General features: G+C 39.2%; 1 protein-coding gene across 2 annotated transcripts in view; it reads left to right on the top strand.

The window, feature by feature from the left end:
* LOC119697410 (amyloid beta precursor protein binding family B member 1 interacting protein) overlaps nucleotides 1–17670 on the top strand; it is a 65376-nt gene that overhangs the window by 31686 nt on the left and 16020 nt on the right. For both annotated transcript variants that reach the window (XM_038128162.1, XM_038128163.1), the window contains exons 8-10: nucleotides 6391–6465; nucleotides 7589–7732; nucleotides 11120–11230. In XM_038128162.1, the coding sequence (XP_037984090.1) occupies nucleotides 6391–6465; nucleotides 7589–7732; nucleotides 11120–11230 (330 nt within the window). The remainder of the gene's footprint in view (nucleotides 1–6390; nucleotides 6466–7588; nucleotides 7733–11119; nucleotides 11231–17670) is intronic.

Here is a 17670-nt window from a genome sequence, read left to right as displayed (position 1 = left end):
GAGACTTCATAAAGGTTATACTGAGCGCTACAGAGGATTTACTGGATTTTGTTTGTACTGAGAAGAATTGGGTTTTCAGTAACTTGTGCACATTAACTTTGTAAAGGAGGGTCTGCACACTGAATTGCATCAAATTATTCAGATAAGTATATACACAAATTGTTGTATTTCTTGTGTTTTGTGGTCAAAGCTGTATGTACAAACATCTGGAACATACAGTTGCTGGATTCTGGGGCACAGGATCTTTTCCCCATGTCAGCTGACTGTTAGCTCACTGAGCATCTGGTTTGTTTCTAAGGGCAGCAAGAGAAAAATGAGCAATTCAGCATTGCCGAAAAAAAATGCATCAAATATGTAATTTGGCAGCAAATCTCACCAAGCTGCTCATTGGGAAATTGTTTTTTTATAGAATGAGCCTGTATTACAAATAAAACCTACAGAAAAGAAGTTTATTTCATTGATATAAGTATCCACAGTCAGGGAAAGAAAACTTATCCTGCAGTGTACATGGATTCATGTTGATTTTTAATATGAAACAGCAAAACCAAGTTTGGAAATACAGTGTGCTGGCTCAAAGTGTCCTCCTGTCCAGAGCACATAAACCTACCCAGCAGCAGAGGATCAACCCCCTGTTTGATTCGTACACTGTAGTGTTATTTGGGTAAGTGGTTTAGAGCAAGGCTCTGAACCTCAAACAGGAGGTAAAGCTTTGATGAATATTCTGCTCTGATGAATATTACATTTTGGTTGCAATGAAATTTAGCGATAAGTGTGACCTGAACCAGAACCAAACAAAAGTGTAGGTCTGTCCTCGTGTGTCAGCTGGATCCAGACAAGTCTGCAGTCATTGAGCTTTAGCTCCTCTGTGATGAGCTCTAAAATGAGCAGTCTGAACAAACTGGATCAGTTGTGGCTACCACACTGTTGAAGTATTTTGCTAGTAATAAAGTCTGACCATCTGTCAGGCGTGGTAAACTCAAGCATTGTGAATGGGGAAAATAGTACATATCAGCACTTTGTGGCAGAAAGTAATCAGCACTGTACAGAGCTCTAACTAAATACTGAAACATGGTAAAATATACATCTGCAGTGAGTCCCTGAAAAGGCAAACCAAGTGGAAATGCTGAGTTGTGGGGGGGTAGTGTGTGATCACCTAGCTAACTACGTATGGAAATTATGTTGTAACCAAAGGGAAACTGAAATCTTGTGCTCAGTGTATTCAGCCTCCTTCTGGCTCAGTCAAGGCTGCCACATAAAACTCATTTTGGGTGTACACAAATTGCAGAATGCTTTCTTTGACACACCCAGTGGTGCTAATGCTGAAGCAGCTGAATTCCTTGTTTATTTCATGCTCATTCTGTGGAAGGGTTTTGTGGGGATCTCACCGGTTTTTATCTTGCATATCTTTTTTCTGGGGAAAAAAAAGAGGCAAATTCCAGTGGTGGCCAGGTGCCTACAGTTTATTCTTAGACAAATTATTGATACAAAATTTTCATCACAAAGATTTGACACAATTAGTGCTTTAAAAAAAAATCTTATAAAGATGGGCAGATGCCTTCCTAAAACAGGTGGACCTCTGAAGGTCTGTGATCTGTGCCAATGTTTATTGTTTCTTTCTGTGAACTAGTTATAGGCCTATTTAACAACATCAAATTAAAAGTGTTCCATTTTCTGAGGGGGAATTGAAGTTTTGAAATGCAGAATTTATTCTCTATATGCTGGTAATATGTTGCTCAGTTAATGCCTGTGACTTTTTTTGAAGATTGTCATTCTTGTCATGCAGCACTTGGTAGTTTTTCTGCAGCTTTGTTTCTGAAATATTGTTTTTAAGTGTTTTGAATACCTTTTAGAAAAAACTTCTACAAAATTCTCAGATGTCCTCCTTGCCATGAAGAGAGGCACATTTTTGCCCTCTGCTCACTGTGATATAATAGACCCTGTAGGGAGCTTGCAGTAAAAGACTGTTCCATGAATGCCATCAGTGACTCATCTGCAGAGAGGGAGCATCACAAGTCTGTGACCTAAGAGTGAAACAAAAATAATACTGGTACATGGGCAAATAAAGAGAGCCTTTACAACATTGGAAAGGTGATGCTTTGTCATATGGTTGAGTGATGCTGGTTTTCTCTTGAAAGCAAAGATTGTCAGGTATCAACACCTCTTTTCAAAGAACTCAAAGAATGATTCTCAGCTAAAAGATACTATAAAAGGAAGAAAAATGAAGGAAAGTGGTTGTTTTTAAGGTGTAGCTGAATCTAAACTCCTTGCTGTAAATGCTGGTCATGCTCTTCGAACACTGTCTTTTACTTCTGTTTTCATGAATTTCCATTTCCTGTGTTTTTCTTTTGATAAAGACAAACAGTGCAGGCAACGCCGCCTACATGTGCTTTTGTTTGTTTGTTTTTTATTATTGGACAGTATTTATGAAAATTATTGAAACTCTGTACAGTGAGAACTTTATGCTTCCTTATATGTAAGCCAAAAGCTAGATCTACACTTTCCAATGGAGAACCCATACACTGAATTGATATTTTATTTCTTCTGAAGAGCAAGAGTTCTCAACAGCATTCAGAAGGAGGTGGAGTAAGAATTTGTAACATCTTTAGTTACAAGACAGCTATAGTGAGTTTCATGCTTGAATATTTATCTACTATCCACCAGGTGATACTTTTGTTTTTCACCAGCTTGGCCACATTTATGAATCAAGGTTTTCCTTTGGTCTCCAGTTACCCAGTGATGGAAACATAAAAGGGTGACAGGGAACCTGGTTATTGAGTATGCTGGCAAAAGTGCAAAGAAATAGAAGTGAGAAAAGGGAGGTGTTTTTCACTGTACTCCCATTGTTTTGTAATCTTAATTTCTCTCTCTTTTTGGGCTTTCAAAAGAGCTTTGCCTTTACCTTCATGTTTTTATTACTTTTATGATCTTCAAAGTAATTTTAGGCATCTTCTAATATTTTTAATGTGCAGTTTCCTAGGGGATACGCCATGATATGAGTTGCAGATAGGACCTTGTTCTGCTTTATTTTTTCTGCACAAACCATGCTGCATTGAGTAGCAGTTGCAATGATCTGAAATGGGATGTGAGCTGGCCAGTTCTTGCCTCATATTGGGTGCAGGTTGGATGAGCATAAGCAGGCAGCCCATTGCTCAAAGAAATTAGTCATGAGTATGAAGCAGCTGCCTTGTTTTATGCACACTGCTTGATCTGTGCTGCGGTGGATTTTTCAGATCTTCTGGAAAATCAGTCTCAAGAGCTTGAAAGCAAAAATGCAACCTCAGTGTAAGAGGAGGCAGAGGGAGCATGCTGTCTTGGAGCACCTGTTTATTGCCATTCAACAAGCAGTTGCTGCTGCATTCCCACTTGGATGGGTCTATGAATGAAAAAAGTGAAAGGTGTGAGAGAGGTGCTATTTCATTTCGGAAATTCATTTTTTGAGTATAGAGACATCAATCAGAAAGTTTGATAATGCACCAGTTAAGTACTGTTTCTATCATGATCCGGGTTTGCTTTGCCTACATGCCAACACAGATGGTCATGGACACTAGTGAAAACACTTTCTATATTCCACTGTTTGAGCATTATACAGTGTAGAGAGAGATGCTCTGATTATTTTTTTACCTGTCTTTCCACACAAAAGGAGAAGGGTATGTCCCTAAGTGGAAAGGTTGTATGCATAGCCTTATCTTTTGAATGTAAGAAATAGTTAATTCTCAAATCTGTAGATATATGTAGGAAGTTGCCCTGCAGCTACATCTTGTCCCATTAATGACCTGACATCCCAAACCAAACATGCATTTCCCAGTGGTGTCCTCACACAGGAAAGAGCTTGCCTTTTACAATGACCTTTGACTACTGGACTTGAAATGACCTCTTCTTGCCTCCTCTAGGATGAATGCTTCTGATCAAAAATAGAAGACCACACAGTAATGAAACAAGCACAGTGTTCAGTCTGCTCCCCAGTTTTTTAGCCACTGACAAATATGTATATATGTACGTCCAGATTTCAGGAAAGAGACATAAAGGAGGTAATCAGTAATAAATGAAGTGTGTGTTGACAGGTGAAAGACAAGAGTGTACATCTGTGTAACATGGGGTTAGGTGACAGAGCCCTGATTCCCTAATGAAAAAGCTGTGGCATTAGAGATCCAGCATGGATATCCTTACAAACTTTCTCTCTTTACAATTGATTATTTCAGTACAGGGTGGTCTGGGCTTCTGCTAAATAAATGCCAGATGCCTGAACATGAATCAGTTGTAGTCAGAGGAGCTTTTTTTTTTTTTTGTATTATCAATGCATAGAAGGCTGACTAAGTCAGATGGATGTTCTCTCCACTAGGAGTAAAGTTGATGAGCCAAGCCTTGTTGAGACAGTGTGCTTACCTTGATAAATCTTCCTTGTGTATTTTAGTGGTTGTACTATGTCTTTATAATGATCTAGAGAAGAAGCCTTGCAGCTTGCATGTCCCTGTACCTTCCAAATCCATCCCAAAGTCTGGAGGCCCAACCCAGCCTAACAGTGCCCTCTGAGGCTTCAGGGCTGCAGTAGTGCTGCCTGTCAAGGAGAGCTGTTGCACATGCGCAGATCACTGGGTTGCAGCTGCTCAGAACTTTTAAGTGGGTTTTGTTTTGAGCTGATTTCAGGTTTTTTCCACTCTGAATATTGTCTTTAGATGTGACTGGGAAGCTGTGGTCCTTAGTGTTTGCTTACCTACAGCTTTGGACTGATTCTGTCCAGGCAGTCTGAAGCCAGCTACATTTCCTAGGATAACTGTCTGTTGTATTGAATGTTAAAGTTTCTCACACTATAGATGTGGCATCAGCATAGGCCACATTGCCTGTGTTTCTGAGCTCCCCTGACTTAATGTGAACTTCTAAGAAAGCAGTTTTTAAAGAACTGGTTTTGAGATCCAGACCTCTTCTGCTTCCTCTCCTGGTGCCCTTCCAAAAACGGTCTGCTCTGAGGCTTGCATTCTGGCAAACATCTGTTCACAGCACTGCTTGGAAAAGAAGATGTGGTTGTGTGGAAGAGCAGTGTTTTACTTCAGATAAATGCACAGCTGTAAATGTGGTCTACTGGCAGAGCAGATTTGCTGCTTGTTTGTTTCTTTCTTATACTATGGCAACAGCCTGTTCCTTTATTTGCACACTTCTCACTTGTATTTTGGTAATGTTTGCATTTATGTTGCAGTTTAGGTGTTGAAGAGTTCTAGGCATGTAAATATGTTGTCACTATTTCATAGTCTCGAGACATGAAAAAAATAGAGATGAAAAGTCAGATAAATTGAAAAACTGTAAACCACAAGAACTCTGAGTGTAAGCATTCTGGCCTCAAGGCTGTGGATCCAAATGCTGCTTCCATCCTTGATCTCCCTGCTTCTTTGACTGCCTTACAGTCTGCAGGCAGCCAGCTCTGCTTGTCTGGCCCTGTTTGCTGTGGAGCAAAGCCACTGCACATGCTTCAGCACATAAGTCCTAGCATCCTTCCCACTTGTCAGAATTTGCACATAAGTCCAAGTGCTGTCCTTTTGTCCATCTGTGCAATGCAGAAGGATGCAGACTGGTTATTGCTGTTCAACAGTGGGAGAATTTGTTTTTATGGGTGCATTTCCTTGAGGCACAGTGGTTCCTTATTTGTGGGGCAGGCAGGCACTGGGTCCTCCGAGGGCAGCTGCAGCATCACAGAAACAGAGGAGCACAGGCTTTATTTTCAGTAGGCTGGAGCACATGTGCCAAGATATCGTGGTGATCACTTCTTCAGATTTCTTCTAAATTTTTGAACAGTTTCTTGACTGCATAAAAGTATTTTGAAGAGCATGAACAGGGGTACAAAAATAGAAAGTAGTAACTTTGGATAAAGGCTTTGGCATATAAGCACTTCAACTAAAAATTGACAGCTGAGTTATATCCAGAGTGTAAGATACAAAGCATGCAAATTACCATATTGGGTTGTAGGGAAAAAGCTTTCTAGCCTTTTGATACTGCCTTGTATTAATTGTACATCAGCATGCAATCAACTGTTAGGTTCTCTACAACCTGTAATAATATAGGAAGCAATGAAGATGGGAATGCTAAAACCCAAACCCATTGATCCAAAAAAACAGCCAAAAACAAAAGCCACTGGTTTAAATTTTTGGAGGCTATATTTACATGGGCAAAACCAATCTTGTATTACCTTTGAATTATATTCAGAATAAAGAATTAAAATTCATGAGCAGCAGATGTGATTAAACTTATCTGTTAGAAGAGTCCATAAGCATCTGTCTCTTGCACCTGCAGGTTGGTACTCAGCATTTAAAGACTCAGTGACTATTGAGTGTGTTTGTAGCAATCTAGTTACTTGTATTGCCAGCTTTATAATTAACATGAACTTCTTTGTGTCTTTGTTAGAATTTCTACCTGGCGAACAAAGGGAAGAAAGAAAGCAAAGAAATGAATGATAAAAACAAAGAGGCTTTGCTGGAGGTAAGCCAAATTATTAGGTTGCTGATGCAAATGTCACCAAACTCTGCCACCATTTGCATCTGCTCTGCAGTAACATCATGTAGTTCTTTGTGGGAAATAGTGTAACAACAGGAAGTTCTGTGATCATTGGTGTCTTTGTATCTCGGGTTTAATATGTCGACTTTCCTCTCCATCAGCTGCTCCTCATTAAAAATGCAGATTATTCTCTCTTAGGCCAGCCCTTGGGACTTTTTATTGTTAGTAAGGCTGATCAATACCAAACAATTATCTTTAGGTTAGAAGTGGATTTACTTCTCAACTTATTAGCTGTATTACAACAGAACAAGATACGTTCACTTTTACAGAAAGTCTGTTTATTCTCTTGCCTTTCCTGCTCAAGTTTTACTTCAGATGTTGGCTTGAAAGAGAAAAATCCAGAGTTACTTGAAAGAAAAGATTACCACAGTTCTCCAGGCAAGCAGTTTGGTAAAAGCTCACAAAGAAATGCTTTTCTCAGGTGACTAAGAACTCACATTTCAAAATTAGTGCATCTCATGAAGGCACCAGATGTAAACCAGCAGAAGTCCTGGTGAATTCTAAATGAAAATGTTAAGTGATAAGTGTGTTGGCATTAAAAATTACCCAACAGTAAGTCCTTCAAGCAAACAATTAGTATATCTGATTAAACAGTGTTTTAAATGCTAGCATGTATTTCAAAGTGAAGGCAGAGATTGAGATGTTTTTAGAGCTATAAGCAGTCTCTAAAGAATCACCAAAGTATTTCTCTACAGAACCTATAAACACTGTAGTAGAGAAAAAAAACCAACAACAATATCAACCACTCTGTTCTATAGCCTTTACGGAGGACATCTATGTCTAGTTAAAAGCCTTTGTAGGTCTTTGCTTGACCCTAAGGGATGGAGGTCTAGCAAGCCTTTATCAGTGTGTGAGCACCCAGCATTAGCTTGGAAAAGCCTCCTTTGCCTGTCTAAGGTGTTCATCTCCCCAGTAACTGCACTCCCCATGTTCACTGTCACAAGAAATGTCTTTATTTTTCAAGGGAGCATTTTTCTGCTATATATTGATAGGATTGTGCTTAAATGGATTTATTTTGTGCATTATTATTATTATTCTTGTTGCACAGGAAAGCTTCTGTGGGACATCTGTCATTGTGCCAGAGCTTGAAGGGGCCCTTTATTTAAAAGAAGATGGAAAAAAGTCCTGGAAGAGACGTTATTTTCTTCTACGAGCTTCTGGAATTTATTATGTACCCAGAGGAAAAACCAAGGTCAGGAAGCCAAATAATCCTTTTAGCAATAAAATAATTCATGGAGGTGAAAGTGTAGAACTCCCAAGGTGACATTTGAAGAGCACTGTCTGGTGCATCTGAGAAGGCTGAGATTTCCATGGTTCAACTTTGACTACACCACTTGTGCAAATACTAGAATGCAGTCACTCAATCCTGTCACGTTTCTCTCCTTTTGATTTCAAGGGATAGATAAAAGCATTGATAAAATAGTGCTCCTCTGGAAGGCAGGAGAGGAAAGAAAAGCATAGCGCCCATCAGCTGGTGGTGAGCTGCCAAAATGCTTCATTGTTATATGGGTTCCCTGTGAAAGAAAATCTTAAAAAGTTGTCAAGTAAACTAATTTCTTGTCACAAAAAAGGTAGAATTTTACTTTGCTTGATACAGACTTTCTGCACCAGTAACCAGCTCATGAAATGCTGCACTTTTTTAATACAGTGATTTGTACCTAGAGAATGTGTTGTGTCTTTTATGGCTTTTTAAGACTGCCCTTTGTGTAGAAAGAAGTGAGTCAGAAGCATCTACCCGGCTGAATCAAATTTACTTACATTCAGTATTACAAAATATCTAAAGAGTCTGAATTGCCAGCACTGGATGTATTGCACATAAGGGCAGCTGGCTTTTCGTTTCCACAGTGATGAGGTAGAACAGTGGATTCTGGGATTGGTGGTATTTTTTGTGTTCTGAAAACCACTTCTGTTACCACTTACAACTCTGCTAATGCTTCATATTTAGAAATGCTGCTGCAGGTGAAGCTTTACTGTTGGGATTTGTGCTTTGAAACTTAACTCTTCTGCTATTTCCTGACAAAAGTACAAAGGAAAAGAAATTATGTTGTAGAGGGATGTTGTGCTGCTGCTCCAGTGACCTATTTTATAACCAAACCCCAGTGAAACACAGATTGCCTTGCTGCTTTCACAGCAATTTGTTTTGACTTTACTTGACCCTGAGATAATGGTTTTCATGCCTCAAATCAGGTTGTACACACAACATCCTATCAATTATTATCTAGAATGCTATTTAGAAGGCACTTAAGGTGGAAAAAGTGTAAGAGTAGTCAAATGTGAAGTCCATCTTGGACATTTCCTTGTAGCATGCCTTCAACACTGACCAGTAGTACAATGCCAAAGCAAGACGAGCATGTCCTGAGAGTTATTCAGCCTTTTTTCATCATCCAGTGATACCTGTTCCTGTGACTTCTCATCATAGTGCAAATGAGGGAAATGCTTTCTTTTTTCAGGTGATAGGCTGTAAACATAGGCTCAGATGGAGCAACACAGTCCCCTTGTAACAGCTGTTTAACACTTTACTGCCTGTCGTCATTACAGCCTGTGTAACAGCCTGTGTACCGCCCTGCCTAAAACTGAGCAGTTTTAGGGATTGTGTGCTTTAAAATCACTATATTATCATAACAAATCTAGTTCTTTAGAAGATAGTCACAGCTCTTTAAAACGGTAGCACAGTCATCTGTTTGCCCCTGCGTCTGTAACGACCTTCACCAAAAGGATGCCTATGCCCATGTCTTAGCCATTCCAGAGACGGTCCAGTGTCTTAGCTCAAGTCTGTGCTTAATGCTCATCTGTGTGATTACTGCACTCTGTGTTGGAACAGCAGAGGATGAGGTACACATGTCTGTTGTGGAGGTCTAATCTCTGGGACATGAGCAGGATGCTGTGAGAGTGTTAAACATCTGTAAGCACTGCAGTAGAATTTAGTAGAGCTCTTCAGTTAAAGCCCTTAAATTATGAGAGCTCATCCCATGTCAGGGTAGCATGAAAAGTGCACGTGCACCTTGCACATCATTCAGTTGTGGGCAGAGCAGTCTTTCTTTGAGGTGCAGAAATGAACAGTTGGCAGACAATTGTTGCAGCTGTTTTAAAATTCATCTGATATATTCCTGTTTTCAGTATTTACAAAAAAGCAAAGACATCTGGCATACCTTTGGCACTTTGTGCTGGCTGTAAAATACATGGCAAAAGTGAAAATACAGGGGCACATTCAGATAATTTTATACATATGCTAGTGGTGGATTTTGTTTCAGGGTTATTTGTTGACAAACCAGCACCAGTCAGCACTGCTGTCTCAATTTCTTTCTTCAGCATTGCTCTACTTACATCCCATTCAAAAACGTGCTGTTAATGGACAGGGTCACAAAACAAAAGCATCAGAATTACTGATAATTAAAAATCTATTTCTGTTAATTGTGTTGCTTTGCCATGTTAACGTTGCTGTGTCATGTTAACATTGCACAAATACATTAAGAGCCTCTGTCCCTTGCATAAAAATCTGTTCCTTAGAAGATAATAACAACTGCATTCATATTGGTCTTAATCACTATTGCCTGGTTCCTAAAGGAAAGGAGTACAACATTATACTGGATGGATTTGAGCACATTTAGCAACTTAAGGATGTTTGAAAAACCGAGGTCCACACACTCACTGACAAAATCTCTGGCATCATCAGTTGCAGCAGAGACAGGAGAAAGAGAGAAGTCCTGTCTACATCTAGTAGGAAGTGTTTCACCACACATCTTACTTGCAAAATCAATTCATAAATAAAGCCAACTCAAGGGCATATTGAAATGAAAATATCATTAAGAATGACAGCAGGAGACAAGAACCATCATGTGGATATTATAACATACCCCCATATCATATCATACCCCATTTTTAGGGGTGGAGGGAGCTTGTGGTTTGTTGTTTTATTTTTCCTTTTTTCCCCCCACAATTTCCTGATTTCTCAGTTTAGCCAAAAGTGACCATGTGAAATGGCTATTTTTGCATTTCCACACAACGGATTGCAAAAGTTACTGTATGCAGAAGTCATCACTGAGAAACATGCCAGCAACAGAAACCTTATTACTTTAACAATATATTTTGAACAAGGAAATGTTAGGATAAATAGAAATAGAATGATGCCAGGAAATCTGAGAAAATTCAAAGCAAAACAGATTAATCGTGTGCTTATTTCCTGATGAGGGTTTGTTTTTTACATGTACAAAAGAAAAACAAGCTCCCAAAGCAATTTAGAACCCCAAGCCTTCTTAACTCGGAATTTTAAGGGTGTGGTTTATTACTGTGGTGTTCTCTTTTGTCATATTAGACATGAGCTAAAATCTCCACACAAAGCAATGAAACATAGCATAACCAGAACACGAGCAAAATGATGAACTGTGTTAGAGATTATTCATAATATGTACTGACCCTCTTCCAATTTTTATTTGAAGAAAACAGACACCTAAAATTAATCCTTGTTTTTTCAGTCAGCCTCATTGGTATTCATGCATTTGATAAAGGTCCTATAAATGAGTTAGTTTCACCTCAAAATTCAATTTGCTGTAACAGTGATGGGCTTGGTTTTCTTTTGTAGACATCACGGGATCTGGCATGCTTTCTTCAGTTTGAGAATGTGAACGTGTATTATGGTTATCAACACAAAGTGAAATATAAGGCACCTACAGATCACTGCTTTGTCTTAAAGGTAAAGTACAAAAAAAATGTTCTGCAAATGTCACACAGTTTCTTTTATATGCAAATATGTTTCAGTTTGAATCTTCAAGGATCCTGATAAGACAGAGTAACTCTTGCAAAATCATGTGCAATTTCTTCGTTGCTACATTGTTATCAGCAGCATACATTTAGGACCTTATTTTTATTACTGGTGGTCCTGTGATATATGTCTACACTGCATCCTAAAGTTGTCTTCAAAACAGGGCTGAATATGCTGACTGTTAGGTGACTGTACACATTTGGGCAGATCACACCCAGGGCAGATGTATGATGACAAGTCTGGCAGTCTCTAATTTTGATGTTATGAGCACCATGGATTATACACCAAAAAGCGTGTCTACTTTTTTTTTTGTGGTCTAGTCATACGTGTTGAGGGGTTTGTTGAACTGAGATGCAAAATTTTGCAGGAATAGGCATCTGATTTGTCATATTTTATTGCACTGCTCTTTCTGGCAGGAAGGCAAAATACGTTGCTCATCCAGTCATGAAAATCAATGCTTGTTCTTGAATAAGTATCTCATTGCTGCCTCTCCAGGTAATAGCACTGCAAATAGGCTGGGAATTCTGCATCCCTCTCAGGAAAGGAAAAGAAGCCCATGTTTCTCACCTAGTTTAGACAGCAGAAATGAAGCTTTGCGGTTGTAGCAATTTGGCCTTGCTTGCTATCTGTTATATCACTGTACAAGACAGAAGATAATCTTGTTGCTGCTTTTCTTTTTATAGGCGTGTAGTGTGAACAAAGTATCAGAAAACACAGTATCTTGCCATCTCAGAAAAAAAAGTACAGGAATCATTCACATCAGAGGTCACTTACAGTACCACATTTTTGGCTATAGTTGCACACTTACAGCACTTTTTTTTATTCAGTTCCAAAATGTCTTCTAGCCTAATTTATATATGGCCAAGCAGAAGTGGTTTATAGGCAGATTTATTTTCTGAAACAGATGTATCTAATTAACACATATGAACAGTTTTAATACTAGTCCTCCACAAAACGCTCTACAGGAATCACAGGTGAGCTTTCAGAAGCTAACAGGTAAGCATTGCTTCTGAAAAGTACAACCTTTAATGAAAAAAAAAAAGGAAAAAGGGAGCTGATGTAAAAAACAAGGGGAAATTGATTTTCTAAACAGATGACTGGTCTAAGAACTATCTGACTAATTTAATAACACTTATTCACATTCTGTTCAGATGAAAATAAAAGTATGATTTTTGAATGCATGTAGCAATGTTTTTAACTGTTCATAATAGTTAGGGAAACTTTCTGGCCTTACTGCCATATTTTCTGAAGAGAGGTATGCTATTTACACTAGCAAAAAGTCACACCTCAACTGAAATTCTTGCTTTATTTCATGTGTAATGTTAGTGCTGTACCTTCAAAGTGAAATTGGAAGAGCAAGATCAAAAGCTTACACAGGAAAGCTTCATGTATAATAGGTTTATAAATGAATGAAAACTACTTAGCAAATCGTGTTGGCTCTAATGCTTCTAAAATGTGTTTGCAGTATGCTAGAAAAAACATTGTATCAATAATTATTTCTGAACAATGCAACTTAGTGATGCATAGATTATGTTACAGTGCTTGTTCTTCCTTTTAATTACTACAAATCATCATTTGGTAGATTCTTTACCCTCTCCGTTTCAGACTTGGCTTTTTTTAATGGCTGACTTGGAGTGGCTGGAATTGATCAGGAAATACAGGCAAATACTGATGTCTTCATATTTCTGTTATTTCAGAAGTGATAGTCTCCCACTTAGGGTGGCTTTCTGAGGGTGGTGGATAGTTTAATATTTATTATAATTTCTGTACATTAATTTGAATTTTATATATAAATAGAGTGTTAATTCTACTTTTTAAAGCCATGCTGCTGAAATTAGTTCTCTCATATCCTTGGCTTACCTTCAGAGGCTGGAGCTGAGGATGTAATACATCTTGAGATCTGTGGGCTGAGGGAAAGAGCAACGTTAAATGTCAGTCTCTCTGATTGGATCCTTGGTGACACGTGAGTGTGTGGACGGTAACACTGAGCCATTTATCACAGTTAGTCACATTTTTGCCCTGTCTGGTTTGATCTGTAAGTCTCCCAGAAGATAATATCTCTTGTCCTGACATGTCAAAGGAAAACAAACCATCATTCGTGAGATATTTCTCATCCTGCCATATTTTGCAAATGAAGTCCTCAAGAAGAAATAACAGTACTCTCACAGACAGGTGCAGTGAGGAAAAGGCAATGGATTTAATGGGTAAACATTTGTTTTTATGATACAGGCAGCCTAGTAATTTTGAAGACATTTGGATGCCCAGTTCAGTCCAAGCCAGTTGGAAATTTCTCCACAGCCAAAGTTCTGCTGTGTCCTCACAGCTCTTCCATTCCCCTATTTGTGCCTTGCCACAGAGGGCAGGGTAAGATTATCTGTCTTACAACAAATGGGGGAAGGTAATTGAAAGAGTAACAGCCACAGCCCATGCTAGCTCTTCACTGAGGTGGCTGTAAAGCCAAGGAAATATTTGGGGCAAAAAAGGTCTGGAAGCCCTTATTAGCTCCAGCAAGCTGTAATGCCACTTGGAAAGTTTTTGAATGGCATGCCACTACATTTTTTAAAGAAGTAAAAAAATTTAGGGATTCAGAAATTTCTGTCTGAGGACCCCCTTAAGAACTGCTATGTCAAAACAGTGAGCAGTCATCAGCCAAGTTACTTGCTCTGCTGTGTTTCAAATGTATCAAAAGAACCTGCCCAGCTCAGAGGCAAGAGCTTGTACTTTACAGTACAGGAGAAATACAAGGGTGTAACAGATTCAGCAGTACCTTGCTTCTGTGCTAGGTGGAAAATCCTGCTGAATTCAGAACTGTATTTTCCCAGCTTTGAGAACTGAGTTGAAAAAATACCATATTCATTTCTCAGTGGTTAAGCTATTGGCATCTTTACTTCAAAAACAGGGACATGCCCTTTGTTCATTCAAATGGCAGTGAATGGCCAGTAAGGTAGGCTGGTTTGGAGTTGAATATGGCCTAATACTTGAAGGAAGTGTTCTTTCTTTTCCTGTAGTCCCCAGTTGTATGATGAGGCTGCTAAACAAATATGTATGTTTGTAGTATTTGTTCCTGCTTTGAAGGTCTTGTCTCACTTTAGCAGGGAGAAAAGAGAAAGCATTTCCTTCCCCCCACCCCCGCCAGTCTTGGTCATCTTTATGCTGTGTCTTTATCGAGGGAAGAGTGCTCGGGAAAAATTTTAAGAATGAGCAGAGCATTCTTGTCATTTTTACATCTATGTTCCAGGCATTGCCAAGAATGTAAAGAGAATGTCAGCACTGTAACTAATGTTAACCACAGTCCTGGTGACCTGGTTTTAGCCAGAATGAGATTTTTCAGTTTGACTGGCACAGCCCTGAATAATATGGGTGTTGCCTCAAAGTCTTCATGACATTTCTTTGACTGTTGCTTTACTTTAATCTCTCTAAATGGGATGTGGGCTTTTTCTCCAGTTTCTTCTCCTTGGCTACAGTCGGGTATGGGGTTTGCAGAGACAGTGAGCTTTTGGTCATAGTGCCTGTCCCAGCAAACATGCATCCAGTCACCAGGAGCTGCTCCCTCTTATGTTTCTTATATAATCTAGGTGTTTCATTTGGGTGCTGGTATTAGTGTAGCAACAAGACCATGCACATCATGGGCAGGTTGCTTTGATACTTAGCCTGAAGCTGTGGTGGTTTATGCAGCCTGGGATATTGGAGCTGCACCTCAACTAGCTCAGATATAAGTATTCTGATCTGCAGATCCATGCTGTAGGATATTTCTCTTACAGCTAGAGAAGCACGATGTGTTGTGAGTGCTCCTTGAGTATCATTTGTTCCCATTATGTCAGCACCCCACTGGATATACTGTACAAAAATGGGATGTCCTTTGCTTATTTGTTAATAATCAAGACAATGAGGAGATAACGGGCAAAAGGGTGGGGTGCCAGAAGCAATTAAACATCACAGTATTTACTAGCAAAAGAGGGAGCATTTTGCTGAGCTTATTCAGAAGTTTCCTTTCAGGATGATTCAGGACACAACTGCAATAACAGAACAAAGCAGCTACTTCCTCAGAAGCTTTCACCAGAAAGCCCAGAAAGACCAACCGGAAAGAGCACAGCTGGCTGGTTGGAGATGAGAGCAGGGCCACCTTCAGCTGTGCGTGTGCAGCAGACCAAGACTGGTGTGCTTGGGTCCTGAGGACAAGACTGCATCCTGGCACAGAGCCTCCAATGGAGTTGGCTTTCAGGAATCCTTAGGCTTTGGGGCAACTAAAAACTTGAACTGTGCTTTATTTCCCAGTGGCTATTTGGTCTGTGCTGAGCTTTAAACTTCTTCAGTGCTCTTGTTCTATACCACTGCTAAACAAACCTTCCTCCCCCAAAGTCCCACATTTCAAAACCCAGGAGCAACACAAAGAGCTCTCAGAATATTAAAAACAGAGCCTGTGAGTATAAGAAATACTTTTTAGACATCTGCTCTTGTAAATATGCAGATTCTTCCTATTTTGTTCTCAGCCTAAGTCTTATGCTTTCATAAATTTAAACATCCCAGCCTTTTCTTTGACATCAGATAAAGTGATCTTTTCCTAATAGAGATCTCCATATGCAGAGAAGAGGAAAGGAAAGGTCAGCCAAGTTTGAACAAAGACCCTCACTCAAACCTGCATCTCTCAAGTTTGGATTTGCGACTCTGTTCCCAGCAGAGGAGGCAGAAGAGGATCACAGCACAGCTCTCCGTGCCACCCTGCACAGAGTACTGGCCATTCCTGGGAGAGCAGTGGTGAGGGAAAAAAATTCTCTCTGCATTCCAGCAAAAATATATTCACACACTGCACACAGCAAATAGGGATGCTTTAGTTCCTCAGAGCCACCTTTGCATTTACAAATGTGTGGTTTTATATCTAGATTCCCTGCAAATTTTCTCATTCACCATCTCATGTTATATGGGAAATGCTGTGGAAGTAAATGACACCTTTAATGATTTATTTTATATTCTGAAACTGAAAACCCCCAAAAATAAGGTATTTCACCAGAAAGGAAGGGATCTGTCATCATGCTAGCAACAGCATCTATTGCTCTGAGCAGAAATGGTGACCGTAATGTTCATTTTGGGGATTGTCTGTGTGTGTGCATGCGCACGCCTGCTCGTCCAGGAGCCGATTTTGTCACACCATGTTGAAAAATCTTTCAAAGCAGACAAATAGCAAGGTAATCTATATGCAAATTTGCTGGTTTAGTCAGTCTGATGTGCCTGTGACAAAGAGTGGATTTAATTATAGTTTATTGCTGCTGGTTATGCTTGAGTAATCTGGAGGTAATGGTGCATAATGCTGAATTAATCTAGGATGAAAAAAATTGGTTTCCTGGGGATAAACTGAGACAAAGGCGAATCATCCTCTATTTCTACAGCTGGGTACATTTTCCTGTGCAGTCAAAACAGTTAAGTTTTCCTGGCATCGTTTGGCACCATTATTAAAAAAAAAATAATTCTAATTGTCCAAAGAATTTTGGAAGTAAATTTTCAAAAAGAATGGCATGTTTGCAATAGCAGCATCATTCTAGCAGGTGATTGGTATTTAGTTTCTTCTCTCCTGATTCCCTCCTCCCTCACGCCCTGTGTGCTCCATGCAGGCTGAGTCATGTACATAATGCATTCAACACAAAGACAGTTAAAAAGGTAGAAGGTGAGAATTAGAGTGTTTGAGACAGAAAACACTAGGAATAACAACTATGTAGAACAAATGGCTAGTGCAGGAAACTAAGAGAGAAAGCAGGAGATTTTTTTTTTATGTGAAAGATTTGGAAATTGTTTTAGTATGAGTGCTTCAGATAAGAGTTTCAGAGTAAATTCATTGCTAGATTAACTGAGAAAGCAGAAGTAGAAATACTTTTTATTGCAGAACACTTTCAGGTACCTGGGATTACATTCATGTACATGCACAATTTTGCTAGATTAATGTATAAACAGCAGGGAAAATAAGGACAGAGAATAGACAGGGAGCAATTGAATATGATAGTTTTGGAAAATATTACTTCTGTATAAAGCAGACCTCTTTGGTTACAATGGGTATTATACATGTATATTTTAATGACCTAAAAATTTTGTCTCAGGTCATTAAAGAAATATAGGTTAAAAAAAATCCTTAATAATAGGGCAATTACTCTTTTATACATAGAGTTCACACATCTTCAAGAGATCAGTTAAGTATCATCATCTTCATGCAAGGGGTGCCTAGCATCTGAATTTGACCATGATGAATAGTAGATTGCAAATTTGAACCATTTCACTGTGACTTTTGAAAGGTAATGACTTTTAATTCTTCTTCCAGCCATGGGAGCCAGAAGGGTCTCAGCTTTTCAGAGAAGCTAGTTCAACACAGCACAAGTTCATTGGTA

The sequence above is a fragment of the Motacilla alba genome, chromosome 2, assembly GCF_015832195.1.
Source record: "Motacilla alba alba isolate MOTALB_02 chromosome 2, Motacilla_alba_V1.0_pri, whole genome shotgun sequence".
In the NCBI taxonomy this organism is placed as follows: Eukaryota; Metazoa; Chordata; class Aves; order Passeriformes; family Motacillidae; genus Motacilla; species Motacilla alba.
Note: the sequence above shows the minus strand (reverse complement) of the source record. Positions and strands in the feature narration are given on the sequence as shown.